The sequence below is a fragment of the Schistosoma mansoni genome (assembly GCF_000237925.1).
Source record: "Schistosoma mansoni, WGS project CABG00000000 data, supercontig 0298, strain Puerto Rico, whole genome shotgun sequence".
Taxonomy (NCBI): Eukaryota; Metazoa; Platyhelminthes; class Trematoda; order Strigeidida; family Schistosomatidae; genus Schistosoma; species Schistosoma mansoni.
Genome location: NW_017386154.1, coordinates 20,193 through 41,657, shown reverse-complemented (window position 1 = coordinate 41,657; position 21,465 = coordinate 20,193). Strand labels below are relative to the sequence as shown.

General features: G+C 34.7%; 1 protein-coding gene across 1 annotated transcript; it reads right to left on the bottom strand.

The window, feature by feature from the left end:
• Positions 1-3,543: 3,543 nt before the first annotated feature.
• Smp_156830 (hypothetical protein) lies at positions 3,544-13,922 on the bottom strand (the record flags this gene model as incomplete). The annotated part of the gene is made up of 6 exons (XM_018792416.1): positions 3,544-3,587; positions 6,483-6,524; positions 7,740-7,781; positions 7,860-7,901; positions 9,493-9,534; positions 13,868-13,922. 6 exons carry the CDS (start codon positions 13,920-13,922, stop codon positions 3,544-3,546), a joined length of 267 nt encoding a protein of 88 aa, XP_018644286.1.
• Between the last annotated feature and the right edge of the window lie 7,543 nt (positions 13,923-21,465).

Below are 21,465 nucleotides of genomic sequence, written 5' to 3'. Positions count from 1 at the left end.
TTAGATATACCTGAACAAAGGCGTTGCTATGAATTCGTCATAGCGCCACATATGGGACAATGAACTCCATGGACGTGTGGTGACGCGTCGTTAGCACAAAACATATGAAACATTGCTTCGCATGGTCAAAAGTTCAAAGCACTTCCATCAGCAGTTTCCCTTGACGGTTGTGCAAAATGCGAGTTGACAAATTCATTGGATCAACAGTTGTGAAGAAGAATTTCAGAAGACAATTAGCGTCATCTGATTGGTAATCACAAAGTCCAAGAAGCAACATGATGTGAGCTTTCAATTTGGTGTAATCATCTAAGTTTACAATATGAATAGCATATTGCTTACCAGGAAGGTTGGCCTGTGATGGACATTCTCACGAACAGCAGTCCAGTAACCTTCAATTAACTTGCGAAAAATGAAGGCCGTACATTGAGTGTTCAATGAAGTCCTTTATAAAAAATATGCCAACACTAATCAAATGGCCTCGTTTGTCTAATCGGCTATGAGAAAACACTAGGTGTTTCACGGCCATTTCTCCAACATACAAATATAATATACGGCTTCTGATACCTATGAAAATGAGAATCTCTCACCACACAACCACAGTACGTAGCTCATTCAGAAATTCTGATCGCGCTCTATAACGCCTAACTGTGAATAAAAAGCCGTTGCATATATGCTTACAATTCACAGGTGATGCACCTAGTGAAATGCTAAGACTGAAGTTAAGCAGATCACTCAAAAGAACTTTTAATGCAGGTAAGCTACAACTATTGTTTTCCACACGTTCAATGATCACTCCAAATTCGAAAGATAAATTGCCCAGAATAGCCACTTCTTTCTGTATCTATCAATTCAACTGCTCCTGTGTAGCACATTATATAGGCAAATGTTCTAGGAATTTGTTTATTCGGGCTCGTGAGCACCTCCCAGTGTGGTTAAGCAAAGGTGTAGTTGAAACAGTTAACAATTCCATTTTAACCTAATCAATTCAGACGGGAGATACAGCCAAAATGGAGCAGTGTTTAACAATAATAGACCGTGTTAATACCAGTCTATCTAATTTCATCAGACTGAGAATCCTGCAGGTGGCTGAGGCAATCACAATTCGGATCAGAAGGTCAGAGCTTTACATTCAAAAGAAATATTTTCAGCCGCTCCTTCAGGGTCAACTTGTTAATAGTCAATTTTTTAATATGGTGACGTAATTTGATTAATGCTCATTTTTATATCCTCAACTTATCTTATCTACACATCTTACCACTGTCATTATTATTATTATTATTATTACTACATTTGCTAACTTTTTAGATAAATTTATTCGGCATCCATCCCTATTTACTATATCTGACCTAATACATATTATCCTACATATTACGTAATTTCTCTTTTGTAATTCCATTGTTCTCAATCATCCCATGTCAACTATATTTATTCTGATCATCATTTATCTCACCATATCATTTCACTAATAAACTGATTCAAGTTAATACTTGGTATTATAATCAGTAGGAGTTTTGTGTATTAGTCACCGAAACAATAACGATTTGATTTGGTATGACAAACAATCCTTAATTCACATGTAACAGTTTTGTTAAATGATGTACTCTGCCTTAAATGTGGCCAATTATTAATTTGGATTTATAATTTTAGAATATGATGAGAAATTACTGAAAGAATATTATTCGTTCATATGTTGTAATTATTCATCTTCCCCATATAAGCTACTGAAAACCATCAGAAATGAGAACCACAACAATAGACCAAACTTGCTAGACCCTGGAGAAACTCTACTCAGTGACCAACGATGGCTCACAATTCACCTCGAACTTTATAGTGTGAATGGAATAACGCGTCTCCACTCTGCTTCTCGACATCCTCAAATGAGTCGACATGCAGATCATTTTGTCGAGAAGGTGTAGAGAATGTTGTCTAACAGAGAATTGGTCTGTTATTTTTAAACTACTATATATTCGCAAGTAGTAAATATGACAAAACACGAAAACGGTGAGCTGATGAACTCAGTTGGTAGATAAGAAATAGTGAAATTGATCCCTCTCTCTGTGGACATATATATATATTGTTGTATCCCAAAGAGAATTGTGATTGGCAACTCTTGAAGACTATTTATGGACCAATGTAATATGTCTATTTCCCATTGTATAATTGTTACGTAACTAAACTATTCATATTCGTGTTCCTCTTATCATTAGCTTTATTTTGACCTTTGAACTATTATTATTGATTTCCTTCTCCTTAATTCACAACCACATGTCGCCAATTATTGTACAAATGTTATTTGCTATTTTATGGTCGATGTGGTCTGTTTGGTTGGTAAATAAACCCAGTATGTTTGTGAATAATGACTCATATTGCCGTGGCTGTTATTGGTGTTCTGGACTTAACTGGTAGGCTAGGCAGAAAGCAGGACTGACAAGTAATGAAGACTGTTCGTACGATTTTATGTATCATTGCTCTGATCGATAATCCGCTCCTCTCTGATTGGCGGGGATCAGCACGTTCATATACTAACAGGGCGCGCGCACTCATATATATATATATATATATATATATATATATATATATTCAGTCTACACATGTGATTTCAGCATGTTTCATTCAGTTGACGTACAAAGAGTAGTGTTGATAAAAATATTCCGGAAAAGCAAATCACTACAAATGGTCACAAAACACTTGTATTACCTCGTTTCTAATATTCTCGATTTGCCTTGACATTCAGTCTGAACATTTTGTTCAATGTGTATGAATGACTCTAAGTGTATATATTCATATGCTCTAGCTGTAAAGCTGGATTGTGGTTGGCATTGAAACTCTGAATCAAAGTTTCATGAGATATCCATTTATACTTGACTCACGGTTTCAACTATGAAAAATACTAAATCTCCACAAAACCCCTTCTGATAATTTATCCTTATGTTTAATAAGGCAGAGTATTATTAGGGAGTGATCGAACTCCTTGTCTTCGCATGTGATTAACCTCCATAAATATCGGTAGTATTGGGCACACATTCATTTATTTTCTCTCACCAAAACACTTTTCTTGATTCATTCATACCTTATTTTAATTATTTAAATCCCTTTGTTACAGAAATTGTTGTTTGTGTTGCCTAGTTCATTGTCTAAAATTATTTACTTCAACTGATGTATTTACCTGTTTTCTCGAACTACTGAAATCTACATCTGACATTAAAATCATTTATATTTCATCTTAGGTAATCACTTATTACGTCGATCTTATTCGCTAATTCGAATGACCGATCTTTAGATAGCTGCTACTGTCCTAGAAGAAAGAAATAAAAAAAATTGACAATTCTTGAAAACTAATCCCACTGTATTATGACATAGGGTCTGTATTCTGTGACTAAAACTATGCAGCCATTCATACGTATCGTCGTGTGAAGTTCACATAACTGCCAATAAACAAGTGTGATTATTTCCTATTGTTGTTCGAATTAAGGATTATGTATATTTGGAATACAAAATACTTGATGTGATGGATATAATTTTTATTCAACAATTTTGCTAAGTCTAAACTACTTGAACAATAGGGGTGAGGGAATTCCTGCGCGTATCTGAAATGTAATAAGGTAGAAATTTGTCATATTTAGATTGTTCATGCTTATTGAGAGTGAAATCATACTCAGTAAAAAGAAAGAATTCAAAGCGGTGGCTTTCTTATTCAGAAGATCACTGCAATATTTCATAATAGATATGTGATTGTTGTTCTTTATTGTTTAACCGTCAACATGATAGTTTACAATCAAAATCATGAATGAATATGAAACTGTTTAAAGTCTACATACTAAGAGGTTTGCTCATATACCTGGAGCTGCCGTTGAAAACATTTTGGTGAAACATTAGTAGTTTGTATGATAGTAATCCATTGGGTAATGTTTCACACACATTTCAAGATAATATCTAACTAGTTCGTACAAATATATACATATATATGTCATATTCCGAGGAGTAGAATTAATGAGTTTCGTGCCTTGACTCAGTATAAGCCACTTCTTCAGAGTATAAATAATCAAATTAAATTATTGCAAGTTTTAATAGTTCTAAGAAACAATTCTATCCACATTTGTCATGCCCCATAATGCTTGTGGCTTAAGATATGATGAATTAATCCGCACAGGATGCCCATGTGTCAATAAAAGACTGACCAACTGCAATCGTATTCATGAAAGAGAAGTTTGAAACGAATAACACAAACTGAATTAAAACTCCACTCAACATACTTGATCTAAACAAGCTAAATGTAGTATGAATTACTTTAGTGAAAATTACGTATAGTCTAATCGGAAAGAGTTTGCTGAAATATACATGACAAACCATCACAAGGTTGTGATGAATAACGAATTAAAGACTGAATTTAAATAGATTGAAGTCCTTGGCTAACAGCTTAGAAAAGTAGAATTCACCTAAATGCAAGGCTAAATTTCATTAAACAAAAGACGTGGTTGCGCACTGCTGAGGAGTCCGACGATAGGACGTAATGTTCTTCCAGTGCTTCCAGGTTCCCCATGGTGGTCTATCTTCAATCGACTCATGATATAAACTGTTTGAAAAGACGTTATTGTCAAATTCAGAAAGCGGAAGTGAATCTGATGAGCAATGATACGGAAAATTATTCGAAATTGCCCAAAAAATTAAATGCAACAGTCTGATTTGACTGAGTAAACAATTGTTAACACGCAGCAAATTTTAATACTGCATGAATCGACAAAGCTTATGAATATCAATCAAGTGATCTGGCATTATCATAGCCTAACTGTTGAAGAATGAGCGTCAGTCATCTAGAGAAGTATGGAGTTCTGAACAGTTCACATCAAAACAACTTTAAGGAATCAACGAGAATCCATTAAATGAATTTCGAGAAAGGATGATGTTAAATATCAACTCTATTCAAATGTGACATGGTTAGTGAAACACTCGCAAATATTCAGTCATCTATCTATGTTTGATGGCGAATACGTTAAACCATAGGATATGGTGGATGTGAAGTTCCTACCACTGTATCAAGCTCTTATTTGTCATTTTAGAGTCTGGACAGATCAGTGTGTTCATTTTTCTTGAGTCACATTTCGACCTTGTCAGTTATTCGCATGTTGACACTTTGACTGTTTTTTATAAGCCTATGTGTGTACATAGCCTACCCGATTCACTACCTCTTTAGTTTATTTTTACCCGGTTATAAATATTCATTCACGCTTTATCAGAACCAGTTGATTTTCCCGCTCCGCTTTACCACTTCTTACTATGAATAGTTGTTTGGAAAAACCAGCGCTTAAAATAAGTTCATGCAACGCAACCAGTATTTGGCCTCTTGTTACCGCCTTCACACAAACGGGGTTAGTCTGGGTAATATGCGAAGTTAAATTTTAGATTTATGTTCTTGACAGATTTAAACGTTCATCCAAATTATGGTCATTAAAAAGCTAGTCTGGTTACTCGAGTTCTTCTGATTTCTCTAAGGGGTCCATTATTGGAATATTGTGGAGTTCGCTATCAAAGTAGTCAATTTGAGGCACTGTCAAAAGTACACTCTCGTGTTGAATCCGTTTTGTTTAATGAAGCGGATATCGAAATATTGAGGGAGAAATCAAAATGCTGTTGATTTTTCTTGCTTGACTATCACAATTACAGTCAGTAAACACTGGGAGGGCAATCATCACTGATTGACCAATTAATTACAGCGACGTTTTCCAATTCGCTATTTTTACTACACTAGATTTTCTAATGAACTGATAATCATGACGGGTAACAACATTTAGCTGATATCAATTAATACACAGATACAGCTAACTGAAGATTGCATCAACAAATGTTAGCATCCTTTACTGAGTTTGAAGCATCGATTTACCGAATCACACAAAGCTTGAAATAAATCATGATGTAAACAGCAAATTAATTGTTTATTGCCATCCATAGTTATAACGCATCTATTAAGAGTTTAAAGTTAAAACTCGTTAGATCTGGTGTAAATGTTATTGCTTTTCACTGTTCCAGCCTACTGAAAATTTTCCACACTGAATTCACTTCATACCATCTTGTTGAAAATACCGATACATAAGTTGATTTCAAGGCGTAGTTTATCCGAATGTCAAGCAATATGGTGCATAGCTTCATAAAGCTCATTTATCATTTTATTTCCCATGCTTTTTAAGTAATGATATAACTCTGCATAGATATAGGGCATCTAATAAAGCTGACTATTGATGTCATTTAGTCCGTCGGGATATATAAACGTGAGTGCATTTATTGCAACAGTATTTCATATGTTGATTTCCAGTAAAGCAATGTGCAAGAATTTTCGTCACATATTCTTCGAACATTCAATACAGGTGCGTATCTATTCTACGCTGAATCTTCAGATACATAGTCAGATAGATGTGTGTCATTTCTCCCTTTATACAAATGTGGCCAACCAAACTATCATTACAGTAATAAGGAGAAATTCAGCTTACCATCATTGATGAATTCATTTTGATCAGGATGCTTGTCGAGTTCTTTGGAGAAAGAAAGTAAAACATATTAACCTCATCAAAATGTCAACAAGATTCATTCATGCTATTTGTGATTAGTCACTATTATTGATTGTACCCAAAAGCTTTGGTCAATCGTTGTAAAATTCTGTTTCAAATTTTCAAAAACAAAACATCGAATCTGATGTTCGTCTGCAGTGCGAGAGATATTGTGAAGTGTGAAACGGCACTCACACATGCTCTCTCTTCTAATCTGACTTGCAAATGACTTCATTCACACTGATTAGAAATATTTTCACTATCCCTAGATGAACAAATGAACTTGATGTGAGCTTCCTCTATTTTATGGGTGATTGGTGATTTCAGTAAGCGACTATCGAATGTGTGTCACATGGTTGGGGTCACAGTGCTGGAAAGAGTTCTTGATAGCTGTAATTTAATAAGTGAATAATGCTACACAGAGTCTTTAAATACGACGTAATTCACTAGGGAATTGTTGTGAATGTTATACACACAGCTTGCATCACAACGTTCCCATGTACATTTATTTGATATATCTCAATTTTCTTACTTGAAGTTTACTGGGTATTTGAATACTATCTCACATGTGAATGTTTTATTATGAGCATCCTTGCACGTTTATCTACTTTTCCACCATAGTTCTTTGATCGGAATAAGCGATATATTTATTAAGACGTTGTTAGATTTTCGAGTGAAGTTGATCTCATTCAACTTAACTAAGAGTGTTGTTAAGGCTGATATATCTGATCAAATGTTGAGTCCACGTCATCTTCATCAACAGCTAGATAGTTGATAAATGTAGACTTGTTGCAACTGTTCGAATGTGAATAAGATTTATTTACTTGCTTTCTCCGTATCGGTATTTAGCAGCAAATCTCACTTGACACTCGTCATCTTGTAGTTTAAATAGTCAACCAATTTTGTTCGAGCAACCATTGAGGACAACTAAGCACAAAAAGAGGTTTAGTTTTAGTACGAGACTGCTCGGAAGTGCACACACATCACTGTGACGCGGATTGCACACGTGAATGTCACGTCGTTTATTGAGCACATAAATCACTCAACACTATTCAGTCTCATATTGACTGACAAATTTATATTGGTTTCCATTTGTACTGTATGTGAGAGAGAGCAGTGTGTGTCATATTTTATTTTACGTCGTACATCATCTCAACTCACAATGTGGACAAAATACAAAGAAGAAGAAATTCAACTTACCAGGATTGTAGGCTCTTGCGCAATTATATTTAAAATGTTTAACTATAGAATAATGAAATCAAAATCGTCAGATTCGTCATAATGTCAATGTTGTCATTCACTTAAATGATTTATACTTACGGAATTCTTTCATGCTTGGACACATTAGTCCAACATCGGAATCTGAATAATTCATAGAAGAACACTGATTAGAATTTTCATAATGTGTATATGAAAAATATGAGTGTTTGTTTGAAATTGATTTACTGTGATGAATTTCATCAGAAAGCAAATATTGAAATGAAGCACATTTAACGTGGCATAAAATTTATGTATCCATTAGCCAGAACAGTCTTCAATTGATCGAGAATCATAAGTCCTCATAAAGAATTACTGAGAATTATGCATCTGGCAAAGAAGAAATTTTGCACCAATGATATTTTCTATGCTTTCGACTTCTGTTTCGCACTCAGAATTTTATAATAACGATCATGATTACTACTAATCATTCGGAACAATCGTGTTCATACATTGAAGGAACAAAATCACGTCAAGTTATCACCCTTCTCCGACAGTTGAAATCGTCGAGCATTCGCAATCACTGTCAAAGAGAACAACGTTCCATGAGAAGTCAAGTTAACTGATAAGAATCCTGTGTGACTTCACTAGCGATTGAATTAATTCTTCAATCAAACTAGATCTGAAAACATATGATATGATGTAAGTCATCGAGGATCATCATTTACGATTTCCCACCTCACAAGGAGTTGTGCTACTTCAAGTAGTCATGAATAATCTGTTACTTTATTTCAGAGAGGACGTGATGACAATCATCAATTTTTTACAAGCGACACACGATCATTGAGTTGGTAACAAATGTAGTAAACCCTCTATCAATGTTCGATGTCCAGTAAGTTAGAGACTAATAAATGTGGACAGTAGTTAGATTATGAAAGTTCGTCTGTTCTCTGTCTGATGTTCCTGAGTAGAATCTCGTGAAAGTCGGTTATCGGTGTGCTCAGCTGAAAACTGTTTCAAGTGTACACGTATGTGAGAACCTGTCATATCTAATGTACTGGAATTCCTATTAATCAACGAGGACTTTTTTCACTGTCGAACATGAGTGGGAAAAATAGTATGATGTTACAGCTACATTCCGGTTAAGCAATCTAATCTTCAATATCGAGAACATCATGACAGTCTGAATTTCGATACGGTTGAATTCTATTATTCACAAAATCCATCTTCTGATTTCTGGTCACTCGTGCCATCACTATGTACACTGTTGAGGCTATATTATATTTGTTAAGTCAGTGAAACAGAGTTTACTTAATCAGAATTCAATCTTTGCAGAAGTGGTGAACAACCATATCAGTTGTCTTGTCATCAATTTTCTATGTTCAATTTCGACAATTACTGCCCATATTCGTCAATTATTTATTCAACAAACAACCGGATACACAGCGTTCGCATATACAAACCAATGTCCATCTGGTATTACAAAATTGACTGGTTTCAAAACATGAGTATTATCGGAGTCAAAATTAACTGTCTGAGATATAATGTCCTGTGCCTCTGAATTTCAGTTATTCAGGTGAGTAACAACGTGATAGAGATTAGAATTCAATCACTGGAATCACATTCAATGCACGTGCTTATCTATTCTACGCTGAATCTATATATAAATAGTCAGATAAATGTATGTCATTTCTCCCTTTATACAAATTTGGCCAACTAAACTATCATTACAGTAATAGGGAGAAATTCAGCTTACCATCATTGATGAATTCATTTTGATCAGGATGATTGCCGAGTGCTTTAGAGAAAGAAAGAAAAACATGTTAGCCTCATCAAAATGTCAACAAGATTTATTCATGCTATTTGTGATTAGTCACTATCATTGATTGTTCACAAAAGCTTTGGTCAATCGTAGAAATTTGTGTTTCAAATTTCGGAAAAGCATCGAATCTGATGTTCGTCTCCAGTGCGAGGAATATTGTGAGGTGTGAATCGGCACTCACACATGCTCTCTCTTCTAATCTGACTTGCAAATGACTTCATTCACACTGATTAGAAATATTTTCACTATCCATAGATGAATAATTGAACTTGATGTGAGCTACCTCTATTTCATGGGTGATTGGTGCTTTCTGTAAGCGACTATCGAATGTGTGTCACATGGTTGGGTCACAGTGCTCGAAAGAGTTCTTGATAGCTATAATTTAATAATTGAATAATGCTACACAGAGTCTTTAAATACGACGTAATTCACTAGGGAATTGTTGTGAATGTTATACACACAGCTTACATCACAACGTTCCCATGTACATTTATTTGATATATCTCAATTTTCTTACTTGAAGTTTACTGGATATTTGAATACTATCTCACGTGTGAATGTTTTACTATGAGCATCCTTGCACGTTTATCTACTTTTCCACCATATTTCTTTGATCGGAAAAAGCGATATATTTATTGAGACGTTGTTAGATTTTCGAGTCAAGTTGATCTCATTCAACTTAACTAAGAGTGTTGTTAAGGCTGATATATCTGATCAAATGTTGAGTCCACGTCATCTTCATCAACAGCTAGATAGTTGATAAATGTAGACTTGTTGCAACTGTTCGAATGTGAATAAGATTTATTTACTTGCTTTCTCCGTATCGGTATTTAGCAGCAAATCTCACTTGACACTCGTCATCTTGTAGTTTAAATAGTCAACCAATTTTGTTCGAGCAACCATTGAGGACAACTAAGCACAAAAAGAGGTTTAGTTTTAGTACGAGACTGCTCAGAAGTGCACACACATCACTGTGACGCGGATTGCACACGCAAATGTCGCGTCGTTTATTGAGCGCATAAATCACTCAACACTATTCAGTCTCATATTGACTGACAAATTTATATTGGTTTCCATTTGTACTGTATGTGAGAGAGAGCAGTGTGTGTCACATTTTATTTTACGTCGTACATCATCTCAACTCACAGTGTGGTCAAAATACAAAGAAGAAAAAATACAACTTACGACGAGTGTAGATTCTAGCGCATTGAAAATGAATATCTTCAACTAAAAAGTACAGAAATCAAAATCATCAGATTCGTCATAATGTCAATGTTGTCATTCACTTAAATGATTTATACTTACGGAAGTATTTCATGCCTGGACACAATAGTGCAACATCGGAATCTGAATAATTCATAGAAGAACATGGATTAGAATTTTCATAATGTGTATATGAAAAATATGAGTGTTTGTTTGAAATTGATTTACTGCGATGAATTTCATCAGAAAGCAAATATTGAAATGAAGCACATTTAACGTGGCATAAAATTTATGTATCCATTAGCCAGAACAGTCTTCAATTGATCGAGAATCACAAGTCCTCATAAAGAATTACTGAGAATTATGCATCTGGCAAAGAAGAAATTTTGCACCAATGATATTTTCTATGCTTTCGACTTCTGTTTCGCACTCAGAATTTTATAATAACGATCATGATTACTACTAATCATTCGGAACAATCGTGTTCATACATTGAAGGAACAAAATCACGTCAAGTTATCACCCTTCTCCGACAGTTGAAATCGTCGAGCATTCGCAATCACTGTCAAAGAGAACAACGTTCCATGAGAAGTCAAGTTAACTGATAAGAATCCTGTGTGACTTCACTACCGATTGAATTAATTCTTCAATCAAACTAGATCTGAAAACATATGATATGATGTAAGTCATCGAGGATCATCATTTACGATTTCCCACCTCACAAGGAGTTGTGCTACTTCAAGTAGTCATGAATAATCTGTTACTTTATTTCAGAGAGGACATAATGACAATCATCAATTTTATACAAGCGACACACGATCATTGAGTTGGTAACAAATGTAGTAAACCCTCTATCAATGTTCGATGTCCAGTAAGTTAGAGACTAATAAATGTGGACAGTAGTTAGATTATGAAAGTTCGTCTGTTCTCTGTCTGATGTTCCTGAGTAGAATCTCGTGAAAGTCGGTTATCGGTGTGCTCAGCTGAAAACTGTTTCAAGTGTACACTTATGTGAGAAGCTGTCATATCTAATGTACTGGAATTCATATTAATCAACGAGGACTTTTTTCACTGTCGAACATGAGTGGGAAAAATAGTATGATGTCACAGCTACATTCCGGTTAAGCAATCTAATCTTCAATATCGAGAACATATTGACAGTCTGAATTTCGATACGGTTGGATTCTATTATTCACAAATTCCATCTTCTGATTTCTGGTCACTCGTGCCATCACTATGTACACTGTTGAGGCTATATTATATTTGTTAAGTCAGTGAAACAGAGTTTACTTAATCAGAATTCAATCTTTGCAGAAGAGGTGAACAACCATATCAGTTGTCTTGTCATCAATTTTCTATGTTCGATTTCGACAATTACTGCCCATATTCGTCAATTATTTATTCAACAAACAACCGGATACACAGCGTTCGCATATACAAACCAATGTCCATCTGGTATTACAAAATTGACTGGTTTCAAAACATGAGTATTATCGGAGTCAAAATTAACTGTCTGAGATATAATGTCCTGTGCCTCTGAATTTCAGTTATTCAGGTGAGTAACAACGTGATAGAGATTAGAATTCAATCACTGGAATCACATTCAATGCACGTGCTTATCTATTCTACGCTGAATCTATATATAAATAGTCAGATAAATGTATGTCATTTCTCCCTTTATACAAATTTGGCCAACTAAACTATCATTACAGTAATAGGGAGAAATTCAGCTTACCATCATTGATGAATTCATTTTGATCAGGATGATTGCCGAGTGCTTTAGAGAAAGAAAGAAAAACATGTTAGCCTCATCAAAATGTCAACAAGATTTATTCATGCTATTTGTGATTAGTCACTATCATTGATTGTTCACAAAAGCTTTGGTCAATCGTAGAAATTTGTGTTTCAAATTTCGGAAAAGCATCGAATCTGATGTTCGTCTCCAGTGCGAGGAATATTGTGAGGTGTGAATCGGCACTCACACATGCTCTCTCTTCTAATCTGACTTGCAAATGACTTCATTCACACTGATTAGAAATATTTTCACTATCCATAGATGAATAATTGAACTTGATGTGAGCTACCTCTATTTCATGGGTGATTGGTGCTTTCTGTAAGCGACTATCAAATGTGTGTCACATGGTTGGGTCACAGTGCTCGAAAGAGTTCTTGATAGCTATAATTTAATAATTGAATAATGCTACACAGAGTCTTTAAATACGACGTAATTCACTAGGGAATTGTTGTGAATGTTATACACACAGCTTACATCACAACGTTCCCATGTACATTTATTTGATATATCTCAATTTTCTTACTTGAAGTTTACTGGATATTTGAATACTATCTCACGTGTGAATGTTTTACTATGAGCATCCTTGCACGTTTATCTACTTTTCCACCATAGTTCTTTGATCGGAAAAAGCGATATATTTATTGAGACGTTGTTAGATTTTCGAGTCAAGTTGATCTCATTCAACTTAACTAAGAGTGTTGTTAAGGCTGATATATCTGATCAAATGTTGAGTCCACGTCATCTTCATCAACAGCTAGATAGTTGATAAATGTAGACTTGTTGCAACTGTTCGAATGTGAATAAGATTTATTTACTTGCTTTCTCCATATCGGAATATAGCAGCAAATGTCACTGGACATTCGTCATCTTGTAGTTTAAATAGTTAACCAATTTTGTTCGAGCAACCATTGGGGACAGCTAAGCACAAAAAGAGGTTTAGTTTTAGTACGAGACTGCTCAGAAGTGCACACACATCACTGTGACGCGGATTGCACACGCAAATGTCGCGTCGTTTATTGAGCGCATAAATCACTCAACACTATTCAGTCTCATATTGACTGACAAATTTATATTGGTTTCCATTTGTACTGTATGTGAGAGAGAGCAGTGTGTGTCATATTTTATTTTACGTCGTACATCATCTCAACTCACAATGTGGACAAAATACAAGGAACAGGAAATACAACTTACGATGAGTGGAGAGGCCATAACATTTATTTTTAAGGTGTTCAACTAAAAAATACAGAAATCAAAATCGTCAGATTCGTCATAATGTCAACGTTGTCATTCACTTAAATGATTTATACTTACGGAAATCTTTTATGCTTGGACACATTAGTCCCGTATATGAATCTGAATAATTCATAGAAGAACACTGATAAGAATTTTCATAATGTGTATATAAAAAATATGAGTGTTTGTTTGAAATTGATTTACTGTGATGAATTTCATCAGAAAGCAAATATTGAAATGAAGCACATTTAACGTGGCATAAAATTTATGTATCCATTAGCCAGAACAGTCTTCAATTGATCGAGAATCATAAGTCCTCATAAAGAATTACTGAGAATTATGCATCTGGCAAAGAAGAAATTTTGCACCAATGATATTTTCTATGCTTTCGACTTCTGTTTCGCACTCAGAATTTTATAATAACGATCATGATTACTACTAATCATTCGGAACAATCGTGCTCATACATTGAAGGAACAAAATCACGTCAAGTTATCACCCTTCTCCGACAGTTGAAATCGTCGAGCATTCGCAATCACTGTCAAAGAGAACAACGTTCCATGAGAAGTCAAGTTAACTGATAAGAATCCTGTGTGACTTCACTACCGATTGAATTAATTCTTCAATCAAACTAGATCTGAAAACATATGATATGATGTAAGTCATCGAGGATCATCATTTACGATTTCCCACCTCACACGGAGTTGTGCTACTTCAAGTAGTCATGACTAATCTGTTACTTTATTTCAGAGAGGACGTGATGACAATCATCAATTTTTTACAAGCGACACACGATCATTGAGTTGGTAACAAATGTAGTAAACCCTCTATCAATGTTCGATGTCCAGTAAGTTAGAGACTAATAAATGTGGACAGTAGTTAGATTATGAAAGTTCGTCTGTTCTCTGTCTGATGTTCCTGAGTAGAATCTCGTGAAAGTCGGTTATCGGTGTGCTCAGCTGAAAACTGTTTCAAGTGTACACTTATGTGAGAAGCTGTCATATCTAGTGTACTGGAATTCCTATTAATCAACGAGGACTTTTTTCACTGTCGAACATGAGTGGGAAAAATAGTATGATGTTACAGCTACATTCCGGTTAAGCAATCTAATCTTCAATATCGAGAACATCATGACAGTCTGAATTTCGATACGGTTGAATTCTATTATTCACAAAATCCATCTTCTGATTTCTGGTCACTCGTGCCATCACTATCTACACTGTTGAGGCTATATTATATTTGTTAAGTCAGTGAAACTGAGTTTACTAAATCAGAATTCAATCTTTGCAGAAGAGGTGAACAACCATATCAGTTGTCTTGTCATCAATTTTCTATGTTCGATTTCGACAATTACTGCCCATACTCGTCAATTATGTAATATGACTGAAGTCTTAATGAATGCATAATGTGAAGCTATCAAAATGAAATGAAAATACTATTCTTTTATTTTGTTTCAGATAAGACATTGAGAATCATCAATTTTTTACAAGCGACACACGATCATTTAGTTGGTAACAAATGTAGTAAACCCTCTATCAATGTTCGATGTCCAGTAAATTAGAGACTAATAGATGTGGACAGTAGTTAGATTATGAAAGTTTGTCTGTTCTCTGTCTGATGTTCCTGAGTAGAATCTCGTGAAAGTCGGTTATCGGTGTGCTAAGCTTGAAAGTGTTTCAAGTGTACACTTAAGTTAGAAGCTGTCATATCTAGTGTACTGGAATTCCTATTAATCAACGATAATTTAGCAACGCATGGTAATCGTTGTTTAAAATGAAATCCTGAAACATAAATTGATGCCGTATTATCTTCATCACAATCATAGTCGTGCAATTACAAGTGATTTCCAAGTGATAATGAAATTAGTTATTAGAATACGTAAAAACCATATGATCGAGGTATTGTGTAGACATTCACTTACCGAAAAATTTGTCTTTAGAAACATATTCATCTGCAAAATTTGGAACAAACAACACTCAGTTCTTCATCATTGTCGATGCCTGTCAATATCTAGTATATATTTTTCTCACCAACGACGATAGTATTATAATATGGCATGATTTACGGCTAAAATCCGGTTAAGCAATCTAATCTTCAATATCGAGAACATATTGACAGTCTGAATTTCGATACGGTTGAATTCTATTATTCACAAAATCCATCTTCTGATTTCTGGTCACTCGTGCCATCACTATCTACACTGTTGAGGCTATATTATATTTGTTAAGTCAGTGAAACTGAGTTTACTAAATCAGAATTCAATCTTTGCAGAAGAGGTGAACAACCATATCAGTTGTCTTGTCATCAATTTTCTATGTTCGATTTCGACAATTACTGCCCATACTCGTCAATTATGTAATATGACTGAAGTCTTAATGAATGCATAATGTGAAGCTATCAAAATGAAATCAAAATACCGTTGCTATCTTTTGTCACATGCTCAGAAATAATGACAGTATCTAGAAAAGATGCAGTGATCGTTGACTGGACCATGTTTTTCAGTTACACAGTTTAATTAAATGACCGTACTACTACTGGTTATATGATGGATTTTCTACCATCAAGATACGAATATCCATCTAATAGCATATACGATACGGATAACCGTACTCTCCGACATCAGTGTTTTGTGGCTTACTAGTTAAAACTCAAGATAAAAGTAATACTGATGATCTTGATGAAAAGATAGCTGAAAACGGTATAAAAAATGTGCAATGTAATACAATTTGTGTTTTTCACCACGAGAATGCACAAAGTTTACATATTGCACTGTATGTGCAATTGCAATAAATTCGATTTATTTTTGTAGAATGTAAAGTGTAAATTTGAACTAGTGCACATGAAACGAAACAAAATTGCTTCATCCTACAATTTTTTAACGTCGTATGTTAGAAATTAAAACTCAAGCTGTCAATTAACGAATCGAAGACAGTTCAGTCAAAGCAATTTCATAGTTGACCATGATACTTGGGTCACATATACTATCATTTTTGTAATGAAGTTTCACATAAACGATTCTTTAATAAAACAGATGGAAGTCATGCCACTTTGTAAAATTTTCGGAAGCCTTCAATTCTATCGCAACCCAGTCATCCGTATTTTGCATTCTCACAGTTACGTTTATATGTCGTATAATTTCATGTTGATATTTCAACGATAAATTGGACAGATTTCCTCTTTGTTAACTTATTCATATCATGCATATGTCTCCATTATGTGAGAATACTTTGATAACGCTTTTCAGCTGACCACACTTACCAATACATAACCTTTATGTTGGATGATTGAAGATGGATTTTAGAAAATCTTAATTCACCTACGTTTCCCATTTTATTTATTTAAACACATAAATATTGATACAAGAAAGCACCAGATACATATGCGCCATACATATCTCATTCGATTTGCTTGAGGGCTGTGATACTGCTCAGGTGCCCAAATTGAAGCAGGTGACGTTTCCCATTGGTTAGCACTGGTTGCATAGAAGTAAATGTAGTCTACAGAGAACTGTTGATCAATGGTAAATTCGAACTAGCATCACACTACATCAATAGTTAACCAGTTACTTGTAATTCACAATAAATATTTAACCATCAAATAACATACATTAACAAGCAACACTCACCGGTAATAATGGCGGTAACCAAAATGGTTAAAAGCAAATGTGAAATAATCGCTCTCATTTTGATCGGTCTGTATCGTTCTGTAACATTGAAATTAACCACGTATATATACATTTTACATTCTCTTAATCAGAAAACGATTCGTTGAATACTTCTACAGCTGAGGTGAAGGAGAAAAATATATGTGGTGAAATCAGTTACAAATGGTATGATTTATGTGACCTTAATGCACATTAATTAAAAAATAAAAAACTTTTACATTCCTATGGAAATAAACAAGAAATATGAGGTGACTAATGATCTCTTCTAAAATTAACTTGAATATTAGAATGTATTGAAGGAAGTTACTATGAAGGATGCGTTTATCCTTTGTAACGACCCAACTGCATCACAAGGCCATCCCTCACTTGGAATCCTCAATGACAAAGAACAGTTGAAAGACCCAAGAACACATTAATCTGAGAAATGGAAACAGATATGAGATGAATGAACAACAAGTGGATAGAACTATAAAGGAAGCAGCAGGACAGAATGTATTAGAGAATTCTGATTGGCGGCCTCTGCTCCATTGTGGTTACAGGTGTAGGTTTGTAAAGTAATATTTCCACTGGCAGTCGTGATATAAAATGAATGCACACACTATTTCACATGCTGTCCACAACATATAAACATTGTATTCATGTATCGAGAATAGCTCAAAATAAGGCTTATTCGGACATTTAGAAAAATCCATTACAGTTTCGGTGTATTTAGGTGCATTTGCTTTATGATGTATTCGACAGGTTCATTCTCACATGAGATGTTTATGATATCTAGTAGGTGCAAAAGAAGAAGGAGGAACAAATTATGAGGAATCTTGTGATCGTGTCACTACATTTTGTACGTCAACTGAATGAATCATGCTGAAATCAATTGTATAGGCTGAACATTATAAACTCAACGAGGAAAACAACATCAATTTGAATTACTAGTCACATTTACTCTGCTTTCAATTGAGTCATTCTCGTTCTCAATTTTATGGCTTTGTTCGGTTCTCAGTGAACAGAATAATGTATACACTGCGATATTATCAGAGGTTATTTGAAGGCTCATTGATTCATGTCTTTTGTAGAGCTCTTGTTCCCTCACGATATTGGCAACAACAGTTTAGGATGTAGCATCGTGCAACGAAAACAAGTCCATTCCTTCCTGTAAAATGCTTTCAACGATTATCTGTTTGAAAATTGACGAACATACTCACTTTGAATAGTATGTGAAATGGTATATCGTCTGAAGCATTTGGTTACATTTCAGGATCACATAAAATCGTGACTGCTCAATTCACTTCGTATATGAAACCATATCAATGTTATGAAATACACGTATTATACACATATACTTTCAATTAACTAGTGAATATATCGTGGCCTACTTGTCACAAAATATTCCACACTTCGTATTTATAATTTATCTATTTAAGGAGAAATAACTGCCAAACGTATCAAGCCATGTAGTAGTTGCTCACGTTTATAATATCGTTTCTTTGCCTTCATTAGCATTACAAGTGTACCAGTTACGGATTAATTTTTGTTATTTCTCCATGTTCGTTAGGTTTAGACGATAAACATGCTGAATAATTTAGGCGTATTATTTCTCATTACAGTCTGATATCAACTGAACGACAAATGAAGAAAATCAAACGGTTTAGCTCATTAATTTCTATCAAACGGGAATTTTTATGTGACATAGTCATACTGACGAAAAGATATCGTTTATATTACAAAATCTAATCTCATCACGCTTTTAAACTTTGTTACAATCCTTACTACAATGAAAGCTGAATTTTATAGTTAACATCGAAGAATGATCAAAGCTAGACAACTATCGAAAAGCAGGATGCACCAGAGGGATTACTGTCCTAGTAAGACTATGGTTAACATTGAGCACATATGGAGCGAAAACAAACATGAATTTCGAAATCTCAGTTCAGTGATTAATATGTCATATGTACATATGTACATATATACTGCCATGTATAGCTGAAGGTCTTATGTGTGACTGGAGGTTTGCCATTGACACTGTGGATGGTTTGACATTACTTTGGCAAGTTTTGTTGACTGTTCGTGTGAAAGTTGATTTGCTTGTTAACCAATTGCATTCATACTGGTGGTTTCTTTTCAATGTTCTCAAAAACTATTGTCATTGGAGCATTGTAAGGCATGTTGCCGTTGCTAACAGTAATGAGTTTGGCTGTCGTGTAAGCGGAATGGGTCAACTTTGACCTGTTCATGCTGTGCATAATTGATTTACGCGATCACTGATCGGAATAATTGTACATGTGATTTGAATGTGTGTATGAATGGTACGAATGGTCCACTGGGGTGCTTGATACCTATGTGGTTGCGCCACAGCATTGAACTGTACAATTCATATTGTAGCGTTGAAGCACATATAGTATCTGGTTCCCTTGTGAGACAGGATGAACTGTAATGCTCGTGTTAAGTCTGAAATCGGTGTCTGCCTCTCATATTAAATGGGATTCCGCTATACTGTTTGTGTTGTCTAGTGAAATTGTGGATGTTGTCTGGTTCTCTTGAAAACCACTGCAAAATAACCCTGGATCACAAGGGTATATTATATAACTTACAATATAACTGTACATTATTAAGTCCAACAATCAAAATCTGGAAAATCAACAACCACTATGGACTACCCAATTGAAGATATTATAAAAAAACTTTGAAAATTTATTGTTTTCATAGAATATAACGATTTACGCAGAAACCCTCCTCCGAATAGGGATTCAGATGAATCATAGAAATGAAGAGTAAAGGTTAAGACAAATAATTCTTACAAAGTTGTTAATACTTCAGTGATGACTTATTTCATGATTCCATATTATGTTGATATTGTAATTTTGTCGACAATACACAAACGTTCGTAGGAATTCTTCAGTCATTTTCAGAATGAATTGACCCTTAACACTCTCAGTTATCGGACCATTCACTGAAATGTATTATTGTGAAAGATTTGTTGTGAGAATTTATGAAAAACGTCCATTCTATTTTCATCCATGAATCAGGATACTAGGGTAGTCATATAATCACGTTTTCTACCAGAAATAAGTTTAAACAAGGACTAATTAGGCAGTTCAAGATTATGGTATGTTATGAAAACACTGTCAGCTGAGGTGAAGGAGAAAAATATATGTGGTGAAATCAGTTACAAATGGTATGATTTATGTGACCTTAATGCACATTAATTAAAAAATAAAAAAACTTTTACATTCCTATGGAAATAAACAAGAAATATGAGGTGACTAATGATCTCTTCTAAAATTAACTTGAATATTAGAATGTATTGAAGGAAGTTACTATGAAGGATGCGTTTATCCTTTGTAACGACCCAACTGCATCACAAGGCCATCCCTCACTTGGAATCCTCAATGACAAAGAACAGTTGAAAGACCCAAGAACACATTAATCTGAGAAATGGAAACAGATATGAGATGAATGAACAACAAGTGGATAGAACTATAAAGGAAGCAGCAGGACAGAATGTATTAGAGAATTCTGATTGGCGGCCTCTGCTCCATTGTGGTTACAGGTGTAGGTTTGTAAAGTAATATTTCCACTGGCAGTCGTGATATAAAATGAATGCACACACTATTTCACATGCTGTCCACAACATATAAACATTGTATTCATGTATCGAGAATAGCTCAAAATAAGGCTTATTCGGACATTTAGAAAAATCCATTACAGTTTCGGTGTATTTAGGTGCATTTGCTTTATGATGTATTCGACAGGTTCATTCTCACATGAGATGTTTATGATATCTAGTAGGTGCAAAAGAAGAAGGAGGAACAAATTATGAGGAATCTTGTGATCGTGTCACTACATTTTGTACGTCAACTGAATGAATCATGCTGAAATCAATTGTATAGGCTGAACATTATAAACTCAACGAGGAAAACAACATCAATTTGAATTACTAGTCACATTTACTCTGCTTTCAATTGAGTCATTCTCGTTCTCAATTTTATGGCTTTGTTCGGTTCTCAGTGAACAGAAT